The sequence below is a fragment of the Rhodnius prolixus genome, unplaced genomic scaffold, assembly GCF_049639745.1.
Source record: "Rhodnius prolixus isolate KJV_2025 unplaced genomic scaffold, Rpr scaffold_2, whole genome shotgun sequence".
NCBI lineage: Eukaryota > Metazoa > Arthropoda > Insecta > Hemiptera > Reduviidae > Rhodnius > Rhodnius prolixus.
The window spans coordinates 36,201,359-36,219,043 of NW_027411592.1; the positions used below are offsets into that span (position 1 = coordinate 36,201,359).

The 17,685-nt window shown below is 36.6% G+C and overlaps 1 protein-coding gene across 1 annotated transcript; it reads right to left on the reverse strand.

The window, feature by feature from the left end:
* Positions 1 to 843: 843 nt before the first annotated feature.
* Positions 844 to 16,622, reverse strand: LOC141449555 (venom serine protease 34-like). The gene is made up of 8 exons (XM_074119100.1): positions 16,358 to 16,622; positions 11,983 to 12,309; positions 10,250 to 10,546; positions 7,427 to 7,655; positions 7,147 to 7,338; positions 2,255 to 2,388; positions 1,381 to 1,537; positions 844 to 1,044 (listed from the first exon to the last, which is right to left on the reverse strand). The coding sequence occupies exons 1-8, from the start codon at positions 16,565 to 16,567 to the stop codon at positions 1,007 to 1,009; spliced, it is 1,584 nt and encodes a 527-aa protein (XP_073975201.1). The 5' UTR covers positions 16,568 to 16,622; the 3' UTR covers positions 844 to 1,006.
* Between the last annotated feature and the right edge of the window lie 1,063 nt (positions 16,623 to 17,685).

A 17,685-nucleotide genomic window follows, 5' to 3' on the forward strand; every position in this document is an offset into this window, starting at 1 on the left:
GGTCGAAAATGAGTTGAATACATTTCTGTTCATTCATCCTCATCTTCACTTATAGCATCTCTTTTCTATCAACTACAGTTGTCCTTGAAGGTGTCTAGAGTCCGTGGTAGGTTTGGGGTGAGAAAAGAGGATAGCAGTATGATCAGGAAAGGTCAATGCTATCGTTCTAGGATTCAAAAGAAGATCAGTGGTGTGTTGTTTTTTAAAATAGGCCCCAAAATTTCTGTTTTCAAAGAAAAAAGGATGTTCCTTTAGAGGCTTGCTGAAACGGTCTCTAAGGATGAGAAAATATGTATGAAGTAGGAAGCCTTTGATTTTTATCAGTAGTCCTGGGCGCCACACTTTGTCAAATGCCTGAGAAAATTAAAGGTAGACTCGCGTACAGTTTCTTCTTAAAGCAGGAAGCTACGATATCTACAATGTGTTGAAGTTGTTGAACAGTGGAGTGCAACACTTAGAATCCAAAGTGATTACGAAGAAGGATTTTTTTATGCTTTAAAGACTGGAATTAAACGTTTAAGAAAGATTTGGAAATGTACTGGGAGAAGACATATTGGCCGGTAGGAACGAGGATCATGTAGGAGTTATCGTAGGTTTGAAGATCGTCTTTATAATGAAGAATTTCTCAGTACAGAGTTGTGTCTATAAGTCAAGAATGTCAGAACGCGTCTTGATGGATAGCAAAGTACGAACTGACTTGTACGAGTATACTAGCAATTATTAGGACGTACCCTGGAATTTTGCAGGAGATCAGGTTTTTTGTTAAAAAAATTTCATCGGTAGGACAAAATGGGAGAAAATATTGTGAAGGACAGCAAAGAGGACAATTTAAAGGTATTTTCTGAATCGTTAGATAATGAATTAGACATTTTTTTCGCGTTTTTTAAACATTAGTTTAGTTTCTAAACCAAATTTATTAATTCTTTGCAAATAGGTACTAGTATTTTCTACTTTATTTTTGTAATTTTTGAAGTAACTGCAGCTTTGCCTCTTCCATTTTATAATCTTAAATCTTGACGCACAGCGCCTCCTGTGGATATGTTTCTAAAAAATCAGAAAATTAAATGAAAATATCAAAAAATGCTTAGGGCAAAAATTCAATAAATTTCCGAAGGAAGGCGTAATTAATAATTTTAAAAATGTATTAATTTAATTCTTGACTAAACTAATAACTGAGGTAATACCTCACATTAGCATTTTAGTATTATTAAAAAAAAAAAAAAAAATTAATATCTGTAAAGAGCAAAGTAAATAATGCTCAAAAAGAACAGCAAAAAGGTCTATAAGGTATCCGACACCCTTTTTTACATGCACGTAATTACCAAATACTTGCTTTTACTCGGTTTAATCAATTCGAATTTGTTAACGATAATAACTTACCTTTTATGACACTTTGCAGATAGTCATAGAAATAAGCAACATGCGTAGATACTGATGGTGTTGATACGCAGTCTTTTGCCCCATAGGATACAATTGAAATTTGTGTGTAGCGGTTTGTATCAGGATCTAGCCAGACCAGTGGACCTCCAGAATCACCCTTTTGGAAAAAGAATTTGAATTTTAAGTAAATATGAGTTTCTATTGACCAAAGTCATTATAGTTACTGCAATTGTATTTAATTGCTTACAATTATTTATCAAATTTTTCCTGGTCAGAGTAATTGCACCAATATTTTGTATAAAGGATCTTAGCGGGAGAAACCAGTGGTTTATTATGATTATGGGCGTTAATTTCTGAGCCCATTAATGACTTTTATTTTTTCATAATTTTTGAATAAGAAGTGATCTTAGCTATCCACTAAACTACCTTAACTTAATGACTAATTTGCAACTATTTTAAGAAAACTATACTTTCTAATTGAGTGAGTTTACACTAAGAATGAAGGTGATATAAGTTATAAGCAGCACTGATGAAAGCATCGAAGAAAAATTGCATTAAAAGAAACGTTTGTTACAATCGAACGAACAGTGTTACTGAGCATCTTTTTAAAATTAGATCCTTTAAACTTTCATCTAAAAAAAACGTCAAAGTAATAGAAATAATAAATAATCATTAATTTCATATTATCTAAACAAGTAATTCGACTGGCGATTCCAACAAAGAGACGGCCATGAAAGGGTTAGCACTTGACCAGGGGATTATTAAGGGGATTATTAATTATTATTATTAAGATTATTATTAAGAAGTGGAAAACATATTCGAAAAAAATGAAAACACCTATAATTAAGAACCAAATTCGAATTGATAATCTTACACTGCAGGTGGAAGTCGGTTTGCTGGCTGTGCAGATTTCCCACGGTTTGATTGAGCAATCACGTCTATCCATCACTGTTGTCTTAGCTTTGAGAAGTACATCGGAAGTTTCTGTAATTTCAGTCTTACCCCAACCTATAAAATGAATACATTAATTTTATCGCTTATTGAAAAGGATTAATGTATTATAAACTGTTTACAAGTGTAAACAGCTCCTAATGCTATGGCAGTCAACTTCTTCCTTAAATTTAGTAACTAGTAACAGCCTTAATTTTTTTGTTACGCCCATAAAAATAAATGTAGACTTTGAGAAATGGAGAGCCGAGAAATTATAAAATTTTAAATTATTCTAGAACTCCAACAATGTACTTCAATTATGTTCAGAGATCTTCTGGCCATAAGAGATGTTAAATACGTCATGCAAGTGCCATCTCCTACTACCCCTACTAGGAGAGGGTACTGGATGGAAAAAAGACCTATAGAAGGCAGAAATAGTCGGGCTTCCTTGCGATTTACCTCTTCTGCTAGATCTTCTGATTTCTAGCCTTCTATTTTAGTCCATTATTTGTTCATTTGTTTATTGTTTCTTTATTTACTGTTTGTTTTTTGTTTTAAGTCATAATTAGTTTAACTGTAACAATAAATGGGAGAGCCATTCGAAAGATCTGTTAAACTTGTACAGTGTTTTTGGGAATCGACTCTTGGAAGCCTCAGTTGTTTGGTGGCAAAGTAAACAAAAGTAAAAGATAAAGACATCAAAGTCGCTTCTCAAATCTGAATGTTTCCTTAACTAATACAATTCTTTCAGCATTTCTTTTCTCACCAGTCTATCTGTTGAATCACTTTCTCTTTGTCAATTTCCATCATGTCCTTTGTTAGCTTCCTTTTCTCCTGGTTTTGCTTCAGCATTCCGTTTTTTGCTTAAAAGTCTTCCTGATTACTGGTAAATGTAAAGGCTGTCTCCGACTGTCGTAGAGACAAAGAGTTGACTCAACTGATGAGTTGAGACAATCAATGGTCGAACTAGGTACTAGGTACTAATTAGTATTGTTGTAACATATATTAATGGCGTGCCAAGTTCATGTGGTAGTACTTGATGTAAAAGAAAAAATGAATTTTGATTTAAGAAAAACCATTACTAAGACAGGTAATTATTACCCAGTGGTTACATTCGACCTCGTGGGATAGTCTGCTACAGTGTCAGGTCTGGGGTTATGATGAATTTGAAGTATTGGAAAAGTTCCAGCGCTACTATATCAAAAAGCTCTTTGCTGCCCCCAACTTCTACCCCTAATTACATCCTCCACTTGGAAATCTCAGTCGATGCTATTTTTGTATTCACCTTACATCTCACTTCAAATATATACAAATTCTCATGCTTCAAGCTTCCCGTTTTTCACGTACTATAGCGCTGGAAATTATAGGAAGAGGCGCGGCATTTTTCCGTCTTTGGAATGTCCTGGCACAGAAACATTCGTTGGCATTCGACTCATCCTTGGACGTCGTCGATGTGTGGCAACCACAATTTACTGCGTTGGCGGATTACTTTTCGTGCGGAGTGCTTCTCGGGAGGAGTCTGTGAAAATGGCCAGAAGGTCAGAGCGTTTCCTCCTTTACAGGACACTTATGGAGGACATAGAAGATTGCAGTTCGCTTTTTGGTAATATAGCAAACGCGAAACTAAATTTTAGAGATCTTAGCTCTGGCTCTTTAAAATTCGAGCCGAGCTACTAAGGTTAAATAGTGTCTCATGGTTGGAGCGGCAATGTGAATATGGCATGTGCTTTCTGTGCTCCTTGGGGGTACGGGAGGATCTCTATCATTTTCTAGCTGTATGTCTGATTCTAGGTGAGCTCCGACTCCGAATAATGGGTAGTTCTAGTCTTTCTGGCCATTTTATTGTTAACTTGCTGTCTACCTCGGATTATCTTCCACTGATTACTTTTGCCAGGAGTGCCTGGAATTTAAGATACAAAATTTTAAATGGAGAGCCTAAAATTTAAATATCTTTTATTTTTATTTTCAAGAAGTTTAATGTTTTATTTTGTTCTTTCGTGACAGCTTCACAATTTGGTTTGCTGCTCTTCTTTGACTCTCTATTATACTTCAACCCTCATCTTTTTCTGATTCTTGTTCTTTCTTTATTTTGATTTTATTTATTTATTTATTTGTTTTTTCCTTACTTTACTAAAAGCTAACTCCTGACGACGGCTATAAGCCATGCAATTTCCTATTATTATAAATTTTGTATTTTGTATTACTTTTTTAAAATAAAAATTAAGGGTTATTATTACATCCGACCTATAACTAAGTATTTACGTACTTATCCTCTCCCTGTTTAAGTAGTAGAGTGTCTTCAGGAGTCCTTTGTTCCACTCTTCCGTTATTCGGCATAGCGTCACATCAATTAGGTAAATAAAATGCTCACTCTGAGAATTGGGACTTCGGATAGGACCCAGCTTATTTTCAAAGTTACATGTTTATAATTAATTTATCTAAATTTTTTAAATTAATTCCTCTGTTTTTTTTTTTTTTTTATTCAATTATTGCGTAGAGTTTGTAACGTTACGATGAATGTCGTAAGATATTCGGTATAATACACTCTTCTTTTTTAACTCAATGGTTTCTTCTTCTTAACTGGCGCTACAACTCATGCAGAATCTTGGCCTCCTCAAGACGTGCCCGCCAGGCGTCTCTTTGCTGCGCAGCCGCCCTCCAGTTTCGGAATCTTAGCAAAGATGCAGCATCCTTTGCCACACTATCCTCCCAGCGCAGCTTTGGCCTGCCTACCCTCCTGGATCCTTGCATGTTTCCTTCCAGCACTTTCTTAGGAATCTTATCTTCTCTCATCTTAGCTATGTGTCCTGCCCATCGCAGTCTACCAAGCTTTATCACTTTTACTATATCAGGATCCGTGAAGAGAGTGTACAATTCCTGATTTTTCCTAATTCTCCAATTGGGTCCGTCGCGTGTAGGACCATAGATTCTACGGAGCACCTTCCGTTCAAAGAGCGAAACGGCCCGTTCATCTGCCCTGGTCATTGCCCACGCTTCGGAACCATAACTCAGCACTGGACGGATGAGGGTTTTATAGAGGAGGGCTTTTGTGTCCCGAGAGATGAGTTTACTTTTTACATGCCTTACTAGGCCAAAGTAACATTTGTTAGCGGCCATGATCCTCTTTTTTATTTCTGAACCAACCTGGCTCTCACTGTTTACCAGTGACCCAAGATATGTAAACTCATCAACCTTCTCAAATTTATAATGGGCGATGCTCAAGTGCTGCACTTGGGCGGTGGAGCCACCTCCCGTGCGCCTATACTTGGTCTTCGCTTCATTAATTACCAGTCCTAGTCGGCTAGCTGCTGCTTCTAGGGACAGAAACGCTTCCTTCATGGCATTCATTGATCTTGCCATAATGTCAATGTCATCAGCGTATGCAAGAATCTGGACCGTCTTATTTATTAAAGTGCCACTGGCCTGTATACCAGAGTCTCTCACGGCTTTCTCCAGAGCCAAGTTAAATAGGAGGCATGCTAAGGCGTCTCCCTGCCGCAGTCCTTTATTTGGCGTAAACTCTTTTGATAAATCTCCCTGTACGCGCACAACGCTCTACTCATAGTCATCCTTATGAGGCGCACTAACTTTGGGGGTATATTCATTTCTATCATTGCTCTGTACAACCGATCCCTGTTAATACTATCATATGCGGATTTAAAATCTATGAATAGATGGTGAGTTTTAACATTGTACTCCCTCGTTTTTTCGAGCATCATTCTGAGGGAGAATATCTGATCAATCGTTGACTTTCCTCTCCTAAAGCCACATTGATATTTACCAATCTCCCGCTCTGCCAACGGCAGTAGCCTCCTAAAAAGGATATTTGAGAATATTTTATATGCGCATGGGAGTAGGGAGATTCCTCTGTAGTTACCGCAGTTTAGCATGTCACCTTTCTTGTATATAGGGCATATCACTGACCTGCTCCATTATTTCCTCTGTCTTTAGGCATTATTTCCTCTGTCCAAATATTCAAAAATAATTCACGCAGGGTTTTAGCTAGTTCATTATCCCCATATTTGTACAGTTCGGCTGGGAGTTCATCGAACCCTGGGGCTTTATTATTCTTAAGCTTTCCTATTGCTTCCTGTATTTCTTCTTCATCAGGCGGTTCCAATTCATCATTGGTATTACAAATACCTGTAAATGATGACACATCCTCACCAATATAGTTTTCTCCCGTTTCGGAGAGGAGATCTTCAAAGTATCTCTTCCACCTATCTAGGATGTCTTTCTTCCCCGTTAAAAGAACATCATTTTCATCCTTACAGGCTGCAACCACCGATGTAAAAGGTTTACGCCCCTTATTAATCTTTTGGTAAAACTTCCTAACCTCGTTTGAACTCCTATGTTCCTCTATTTCCTTTAGTTCCTTATTCTCCCATTCCCTCTTTTTCCTTCTGTGCATTTTCTTTTCAACTCTTCTTTTCTCACGATACTCCTCAGTAGCAGCTCGCGTGTGCCTCTTTTGAAGCATTTTCTTGTAGGATTCATTTTTTGCAGCCGTCACTATTTGATACTCCTCATCAAACCAGGGGGCCCTGGTGTGCCTCCTCTGTTGGCCTATCACTTCTTCTGCAGCCGCTTCCAGAGCTTCTTTACATGGTTGCAACACAATGGTTTACAACATCTATCAACTGCTAGAATGATATGAGATAAAGCGACACTTAACTGAAAACAAGTTTAGTTTAAGCGATGATTTTTTTGGCAACAATTTTAAGTATCAAGAAAAGTTTACAACTTACATTGTGGTGCAAGAAGTCATGTGCCAGATTTTGTCAGAACAAAAACAATTTCATGACCAGATTAATTTTAATTTTACTATTTACTTACCCATTATGGTTAAAATTTGGTTAGTTTCAGTTGAATTGTCTGGCGACAAGCAAACTGGACCAACCGTTTGTGAAAATTCAATGCTTTCATTCAATACGATGACAGCAAAATCATGTGTAAGAGATTCTGGAAATTCTGGACGAACATAAGTGCGTTCAGCGCGGTAATGTCGTGACGTTTTCTTTGGAGTTACTGTAAAAGTGCCATTTTTATTTTAATATTGAATGTAAGTTTTAAAAAAAAATAAGAATTTTTTTATTTAAAATAAGAGACAACTTACGCTTCCAATTATTGTGTACTCCAGCATAAACATGTACTTTATCAGGATCAAATGGCTGTAAATCTCCATACATATTGACCAAACAGTGAGCTGCAGTAATAACGTGACGATGGGTAACAATGGCGCCACCGCATTTTGCGTACGTATCTGAGAAATGCGATCTCAACGCAACCATCCAGGGAAATTCATTTGGTGCGGTCTCTTTGCCGTACAAGATTTTTGATTTTGACTGTAAGCAGATTTTCCTATTTGTGAGTTTGCATTACAACATGCGCAGGTGAATACAAAACAAAAATATTCCAAAATTTTAAATAATTCTTAAATTCCTTTCTACAACCAGTGATGATGTGATTACAATCGCTTTAACTAAAATTATTCTAAATGATTTGCTTTGACAATTTACTTAATCGATACGAGGGTCGTTTGAAAAGTCTGTGCAAAAATAAAAACTACTTAATTTTTTGGGGTAAACCTTTTTTATTTTTCAACATAGTCTCCTTTTAGGCTTATACACTTCGTCCAACGCTGCTCTAGTTTGTTGATCCCTTCCGAATAATAGGATTTGTCCAAGTCTGAAAAATAGTCATTCGTTTCTGCAATCACCTCCTCGTTTGAATAAAATCTTTTTCCCGCCAGCCATTTCTTCATATTGGGGAATAAATAGTAGTCCGAGGGAGCCAAGTCTGGAGAATAGGGGGGATGTGAAACGAGTTGGAACCCTATTTCCATTAATTTTGCGACCACTACTGCTGAGGTGTGAGCTGGTGCGTTGTCGTGATGGAAAAGGACTTTTTTGTGGGCCAATCGTGGGCGTTTTTCTAGCAGCTCGGTTTTCAAACGGTCCAATAACGATGAATAATATGCACCTGTAATAGTTTTACCCTTTTCCAGATAGTCGATGAGGATTATTCCTTGCGAATCCCAAAAGACAGTCGCCATAATCTTTCCGGCCGAAGGAACGGTCTTCGCCTTTTTTGGCGCAGATTCCCCCTTGGTAACCCATTGTTTAGATTGTTCTTTGGTCTCAGGAGTGTAGTGATGTATCCATGTTTCATCCACAGTGACGAAACGACCCTTAAAGTCCTGCGGATTCTTCTGGAACAGCTGCAAACCGTCCTTGCAACACTTCACACGATTTCGTTTTTGGTCAAGCGTGAGCAATCGCGGCACCCATCTTGCGGATAGCTTTGTCATGTACAAATGTTGATGCAAAATATTATGTACCCGTTCATTCGAGATGCCCACAGCACTAGCAATCTCGCACCTTCACTCTTCTGTCATCCATCACCATATCATGGATTTTATCAATGATTTCTGGAGTAGTAACCTCAACAGGGCGTCCAGAACGTTCAGCGTCACTTGTGCCCAAATGGCCACTCCGAAAATTTTGAAACCACTTATAAACTGTTCTAATCGAAGGTGCAGAGTCACCATAATGTTTATCAAGCTTCTCTTTAGTCTCCTGAGGCGTTTTGCCTTTCATAAAGTAGTGTTTAATCAACACACGAAATTCTTTTTAGTCTATTTTTTGAAAATCACTCGACTTCCTCGATTCAAACGAATCGAGTGCCAAAACACAAAGAAATAGACCGATCTGGCTGAAACTTGGTGTGTGTTCTTCCAAGAGATGCTACTAACTAAACATAACCTCGATACGCGCCAGTAGTGCTATCTCTCTGACTTTGCACGGACTTTTCAAACGACCCTCGTATTATATTTTACCCTAATCAACGATTTAACGGAGATTCTGAATGTCTACATTTTTGCTGAATATGATTTGCTCATATTGATAAAGATAGGAGCTGATTTCTACTGTTTGTCAAACAATTTTTTTCTTGTGCTTCATTGATGGGCATGATAATGTGTTAGAAATCAAAAAAGGTACACTCCAACCAAAATGAGGTTTATACCTAATTTATAACGTAAATTTTGTTTTACCTGTTTTCTGTTTGATTACGGATATTTAAAAAATATTAATTGAAAATCGTAACTAAAAAAAACACACTCAATCATTCGAAAGAATGAAATGTGCATAAAAACAAACAGACTGATAATAATATTAGTAATAATGTTACCCGCCATTCCCCTGACAACTTAAAGGAGACCACCTGCATTATAGATAGCTATCGGTTGTGTCAACAGCCAGCAGAGTCCACCTAACATGTGGTACGTGGCGGCTCATTGTTTACACAGACTATCTGACTCGCCACAACGATATAGCCAAGATGGTCTACCAGTGTTTTGACCCAGGAAATCTGGGCTGATGAGCGGTATGTCTCCAATTGTAAGTGCAGACCGGAGATGTTGTTTGAAAATTGCAAAGCTAAGTTACTGTATGTGATGAACGATATGATGTTAGAAGCCAGATTTAAACTGGTTAGATTAGACTACAAGGAAAGTGATTATTGTAGAAACAGTCATTCCTCAGGACCGTAACATTGCTGCTGCCATTGCAGAGAAGAAGCGCAAATGCCAGAATCTTGTCGGGGATTTAACATTGCAGTGCGGATGATGCCAGTGGTTATCCCGTTGAACGACTTCGTTGTCACTGAGCACGCTTTCTTCGCGGAGAGGATGCATAAGGCCGCAATGTTGGGCTCGACTTGTGCAGCAGGGCGTCCACTTAGCTGCCCTCTGAAGCCTCTAATGTGAGAACGGTGTCCGGATGCAGTGCACGAGAACATACGAATACTCCAGTTGAGAATAGCCTGTACTCAATAGTGCCGAGAGAACTGAAGATACAACAGGCACAAAGAGCCCCATTATATTCTAATCGATCTTAGACACTGAAATGTACTAGATTGGGTTTCATCAGGAACTTACTTTATTCGACCAACCACAAGGACAAGTGGTGCCCTTCTTGCCAGGAGCACCAACGTATTCTTCACTTGAATCTTCGTTACCTAGACTTCTGCTGGCACTTGCCTTGCCACCCGCTTTTGGATTTTTTCCTACAGCTTGGGCGATACAGTAGACTTTGCCGTCACCGACAGTACCCAATTCCAACCTGACTGTAGCCTTGTTTCCTTTAGAAAAAAGTCCTATTTTTTTAGTACCACAAAATTCCTGAGGGCCATCTCCTATGTCGACAGTGAGTACTTCAGCGTAGCAGGAATTAATCTAAAATGAATCGTAAATATTTATTGCAGCTTTCATAACTATACATACAGGGTGACCAGAGTTATATGATCCACCCACTTTTTTTTTTAAACGGCGGGAAATTTCGAAAAAATAGAAAACACGTATTTAATCATTTTTAGTCTAGTTTATTTTCAGTGATTGACCCATTTTTTTAAACCCCTGTATCTCGAGATACAGCATCCAACTTTTGTTTTTCAAATGGAACGTTATATTTTTTGTTGCATATTTTTATAGTATTTGAGCTCCTAAAAAAAACAAAAAAAAATTTTTGAAATCGGTTAGGTTTTTCAAAAGTTATGGTAATTTAAATTATAAAAAAAAAATTCCGTTTACTGTCAAAATTAAGTTATTTTTTTTAAAGAACCTGTTCAAACTGGGCACAATCAACGGATAGGCAAGCCAAAACTCTGGACTCCCACGCTCTGCTTGTAGCAGCACTTATTGTGGCAAAGTCAAGATCTAGGCATACTAGCTAGAGTGATTCGACGATTCAGGTCATCGACTGAAGCCACGGGATTAAGGTTACTGTGCACACTATTTTTTAGATATCCCCACAAAAAATAGTCCATTGGGGTTAAGTCCGGAGATCGAGGTGGCTATTGGATGGGACATCGAGTCCCTAAGCACTTTTCATGGAAATTTCTGTCCAGGTAACCTCGAACCACTCTCGCATTATGTGCCGGGCAACCATCTTGTTGAAAACACATATCTAGCCGACGTTGTAAAGGAACATCTTCAAGCAGAACTGGCAAAATGTCTCTTAAAAAAAGTTAGATACCTTTCACCAGTTAAGTTCTATCTGTAGAAGAATGGGCCGATTAGTTGATTTCCTAAAACTCCACACTAAACGTTTATAGAAAAAACAACCTGAGCGTCGAATAACTCTAGCCTGCTCAGATCTTGACTTTGCCACCATAAGTGCTGCTACAAGCAAAGCGTGGGAGTCCGGAGCCTATCCGTTGATTGTGCCCAGTTTGAACAGATTCTTTAAAAAAAATAACGTAATTTTGACGATAAACTGAAATTTGTTTTTCATATTTTAAATTACCATAACTTTTGAAAAACCTAACCGATTTCCAAAATTTTTGTTTTTGTTTTTTTTAGGAGCTCAAATACTATAAAAATATGCAAAAAAAAATATAGCGTTCCATTTGAAAAAACAAAGTTGGATGCTGTATCTCGAGATACAGGGGTTTAAAAAAATGGGTCAATCACTGAAAATAAACTAGACTAAAAATGATTAAATACGTGTTTTTTATTTTTTCGAAATTTCCCGCCGTTAAAAAAAAAGTGGGTGGAGCCTGTAACCATGGTCACCCTGTATACTATATTGTATGTTGGTAATACAATGTTGAGAAAAATTTTCTCAATAAAAAACTAAAATCAAATTAATATTCAAAATATTAAAAACAAACCTCTTCTAAATTAGTATAACATTCAAGATCAACTCGGTAATCTTCTTCGGCTGTAAAATGCCATACTTGGTCAAAAAATGGAACCGCTTCGTCTTTACTTCCAAATTTGTATAATTTATTGACTTTAACTGTAACTTCTTCTGCAGACGGTGCTTTCGTGCTTTTCACAAAGCATGAGAAGGTAGCTTGTGCTTTACCATCACCTTGAAGCTTGACGGTGAGTGTATTGCCTGAAGAAATGGCTTTAAGCGCGTCATAATGACCACAGTAAAACTGTTTGGAATTTCCATCGTTCACTTCAACGTGGATGGATTTGCAATCGTCGCTCTATTAAAAGAAAAAATGTAATATTATTTATAAATATGTAATTCTTAATTAGAATTATTGGATAAAAACTACATTTGTTTTGGCTAAAGAAAAAGGTACAAAAGTATGTATTTCATAACACTTTCTCAGATGTTAAATGAATTTGAAGATGTATTTTGATGGAAGATTTTGCAATATTCGTGAAGAAAGAATACTGTAGTGAGGACACTTTTTATCCTGAAAACTCGTGCGATCACCTTTGAGCCTATTCCTTAAGGATTAATTTTAAATGTAACTCCTTCCACTAAAGGAGAATCCCCATGAAAGCATAACCCTGTGGATTCTCTTAAAAATTTTAATAATTTTTGGGTGAAATTAGTGTTTATTTTATGAGCAGATTTTTACAAATTAACTTTCTAAACTTGAGAATATGGCCAGATTATTCGCAATTATAGGCGCCACGGTAGCCGAGCGGTTAGAGGCGAGACCTGCGAAGCTAATATGTATTGTGGTACTGGGTTCGATTCCCGGTCTTTAGGCCTTGGATTTTATTTAATGGTTAATAAAAGAAATTTACAGTAAAGTACGTTTGCTATTCGCCTCCGTCCACGACACCTAATTGGTAGTTGGACGTTAAGCCCCGCCTGAAAAAATAGGCGATTACTTTACTTTTACTTTTTACTTTTATTCGCAATTAGGGCGACTGCTGTTCTGAAGGTGGCCGCACAATGACTAGTTTGTGTTTACGTCTTCACTGAACATAGTTTCTTGAAGTTTGTGAATTGATGGTGCAGTACGTTATTGAAGTTCTTTATTTTGCAGTATTGATAATTTACATATTACTGCAAATTGTAAAGAAGACATTCATACACTCGCACAATTATTTGGTAACCTCTATATTCCGGTAAACTTTGCTCCAAGCTGTTTCCAATAAATTGATCCATACACAGATTTCCTTTTCAATGTGTCTGTAAAAACTAGTTGTTTGAATTTAAGAAAGGAACACTGATATTAATATAAGTGCCAATTCATCCAAATTGAAATTAAGATAATTATTTATTATTATAATAATAATAATTATTTTTTTAATGTAGAAGAGCTAAAACGTCGGTACAAAGATGTTGAAATTTATGCTACAAGTTGTGGCTATTAAATAACGAGACTGATGCTGCTACAGAAGAACTATACCTAATGCGGCAAATCCTAACGACCGACAGCTGTGCAGCGTAAAGCCTTCTCTTTCGATTGTAGAGCCTCAAGTGTGTAGAGAAATTTGTCTGACCGGAACCGTAAGAGGTGTTAGTTTCGTTTTGCCGAAAACATGATACTACACATGTAGTAGAGCAACGAATTGTCGTGAAATTTCACATGAAACTTGGTGAAACCGCTACTGAAACTTATCTTTTATTAAAAGAAATTTATGGCGATGAATGTTTATCACGTGCGCATTTATCATGACCTTCCGGATCGCCCTTCCACGTCCAAAACGGATGAAAATATCGATTATAATTAATCAACATTACTAACGTTAGGTGCTTGCTTAACTCAGTGAAAGAGTATGCCTATGTCTAAATTCGGGACACACCTTTCGCCTCCATATTTGCAAATCCGGCCAGTAATCTGTTGTGAACACTGAGATAGTAAGTAACGAGCAACTCTCCTTTTAACCTTGAAATTATTTTTGGAGGTAACAACCTTCAAAAATAACATTACTTTTGACGTACTTAAGACTAGTTAAGTGATCTTTCTCTCCACATCCTTCACAGCTTATTAAAACTGTCCGGTAGGACTGCACGAAAAAGCGAACGTTGAAAAGCACCCAACTTTGACAATTTTTTTTTCTTTTTCTATAAAAGATAAAATTCCCAAATTTTCTTTAAAATAAAGGGCAAATCCTCCTTTATAACTGTAATTTTTTTGCAACAACCCAGATCTTATAGGTTTCGAGAAAAAAGTTGCCGAAAATGAGCAAAAACGGCTTTTTCAAAAAATGTTCTTGTTCTTGTTCTTCTTGTTGTTGTTGTTCTTGTTACCTTTTTTGTAAACAACGTAGCGCCTAAACGCATGAACCGATTTTCATGAATGAGGTGTCATTCGATTCGGAATTTTATGTAGATGTGCCTTTTGGGGGTCTCGACGCTGTACATCGAATAGGAGAGGAGTTAGCCCCCTTTATGTAAGGCCCCCTCCAAAATTATTATTACTAATTACTCTGTAAATCTTGGCCCGATTTTGAATAAATTTGGTAGGGTGATAGAGTTAGGGCTTCTCTAAGTAACATTAAAGCGGCGATCAGCTCTTACACTTGTTAAGGGAAAGTATAGCAATCATTTCAAATTATCAACACGAGAACCGATTGTCATGAATGGTCATTCGAATAGAAATTTTGTACAGATTTGCACTTTAAAAGTCTGAACGCTGTGCCTCATAAAGAGGGGAGTTTGCCCCACCCAAGTAAGGCCCTTTCTAAAACTATTATTACCAATATTTCTATAACGCTTAGTCCGATTTTGATAAAATTCAGCTCGAATAAGTTGTTAAAGCTCCTCTACTTGGCTGTGAAGTGCCATCAAGCTCTTGCACCTACTAAGAGGAAATACTGCAATCGTTTAATAATGAGTGAACCGATTTAAATCAATGAATTGTCGTTCGATTAAAAAATCTTTGCCTCTTTGCCTAGAAGTACTGCAATCGCAGTTTACTTTTCTTACTTCTCTTAAAAGGAAGTACTGAAAACGCAGTTTAATTTTGCTATTTACGTACAAAAACCTTCCTATGTTATTCAAAACGCTTTTTCAAAAAAAATTGTTATTGAGCATGGTTTGGGGGACCGCAACTATAATAATTCTTTAAAAAGATCTCTCCAGTGATAGTTACGGTTCCGACTTAACACCTTATCAGGTTATAATGATAGAATTGCTTATTCCAAATTTAAAAAAATCTGTAAAGCAGATATGTAACTTTGCAAAATAGACAAAAAGGAAAATCTATCCAAAAGGTACAAAAATCTCCTTAACAAAAACTTACAGTTTAAAAAGTTAAGTATAAGGGTTGATTAAACGCCAAAAGGTACACAAATCAGCAAGTACCCAACTTCATTAATTCATTAATATTTACGTAATTTTACTGCATTAATATTCATTAATACTTTTTAGAATTTATTAGATGTCACAGACCCTTATGCTGGCCACTTCATTTATAATATTTTTTTCTTATAATTATGATAAATCATATATACGTACATGCATGTTAAAGTAGAAAAAGACAAAGTCAGAGTCGGCTACTGTCTTGAATTCGTCTTACCGAAATATTCGTGAGCACAAATAACACACAGTTATTTTTAATTTTTTATAACGTTTTTCTTTCTAACCAGTAATTAACAGTTTGATTATTATAAATAACTAGATATTACAGTCAATCTACAGTGCTACTTGAACATATATTTTGTAGACGAAAATGGCCAGCATATGGGTCTGTGACATCTAATAAATTCTAAAAAATATTAATGAATATTAATGCAGTAAAATTACGTAAATATTAATGAATTAATGAAGTTGGGTACTTGCTGATTTGTGTACCTTTTGGCGTTTAATCAACCCTTATACTTAACATTTTAAACTGTAAGTTTTTGTTAAGGATCTGTGTAATAGCATTGCTGACTCTAACAAAGTCAAAAACACCTTATAATCGCAGTTTTTGTTTAGAAAGGAAACAATTAGAGAGTAAATAAAAAATTTGTGTATCAGATTATGATTTTCGGACTGCTTTTTCACAAATGAATAAGTTTATTTCTCTAGTAATGATTGATTATTTTGTTAGTTTCGTTGTATCCTTTGTAGTATCCTAAGGCTTGAAGGACAAATGTTTGGAGATAGGTGTAGAGTAAGTATACGATGGGTTATTATGACATTGGATCCTCAAAATATCAGGAATTATTTGGACTGTTGATTTTGAAAATAAACATATACTTATAAGGGTCGCTAATTTCAATTTAAACTTTCATATTCTGTCTGCCCTTATAGGGGCTGCAGTTTGTTTTGTTTTAGACATATGCCACTGAAACAGTTACCTTAGAGGTTTGAAAATCATCACATTTCAACAGAATCTTGCTACCGGCATCTGATTCAAACTTCCAGATGATAGGTTTGTCACTAGTATAAGCATCAGGATATTCTGGATTTTCCAAATCCGTGTATGCTTTTCCCGGAGGTAATTTTACTTCGTGATTAACTTCTGCTGCCAGACTTGTAGCTACAAGGGCCAAAATGAATACAAACATATTCGAACACTAACTTTTCCAGTCACTGTAACATGAAAAACTAAAATTACTGTAAAATAATTTAAATCCAAAATGTTATGATTTTGGGAGAATTTAAGTTCGCTGTACTTTTTGTTTTGTGTTCACTTGAGATTTTATTGACTTTTAAAACTTTTCTTTCATCTTTTGTTTCTGACATTCAGTTTAAAAAATTGCCAACTCTCTAGACTGTAAAATGGATAATAATAATTGAGTAATTTATGTTTAAGGACATAATTATTTTAAAGTTAGGGCTTTGTAAGGTTCTTGAAAGCCCAAAGGAAGAAGGATAAGTCGGGTTTACGGTGCTAATATGAAGAATAACATCTCAGTTAGTCTATCAGTTAGAGTTAGCTGAAATAGAATTGAACTGCTGGAATTACGAGAAATGTCCAGACAGCTTTATTGGGTAACGATTTTAAACCAAGTTGAATCAAAGCATTCTGTGACCGCCTACACGGACATTCTGATGAGAATTGGTCCATATCGTCTGAGTTTTCGGACATTTAGGATAAAATCGTAATGACATGCTATTTCCTCGGCTGGAAAAGATCCTGACCATTTTCTGAATGGTCCTGAGTCATTTTTGCTGCGGTGTAGCAGTATGCAGCCCTCACGTAAGGCGCAATGGCGGGAGAAATTCACAGGCCATTTGCCTTTATTATAAACCCCACTCGTGTGATTAATGTCACATTAACTCCAATTACGCCAGATGACCTTGCACAGATTACGATCTTGACGAGTCATTGAAGTATTTACATGCATTGCAAGGGTTTGTGAACCGATAGATATGTTGGAACAAGAAATGGAAATGGCACCACACATATTGAGTACTTCCTGTCTGTTTAAAGCACGTGTTTAGCGGAAAATTCAGAGAAAAACTTCTTCCAGGAACTCTCAATTCTAATCAACAGTCAGGACTGGAAGGGTGCTCCAATTACTTGGAGTGCAAGACAGGAGCAGCTGTCCATTAACAACACTCCGAGATTAAAACTGTCCGATAGCACAGTTGTTTAAGGGTTGATTTTGTACATGAACGGAGCAATGACAAATACACAGGCGATAGATAGATAACGAATAGGATGAAGGTATTTTATAAG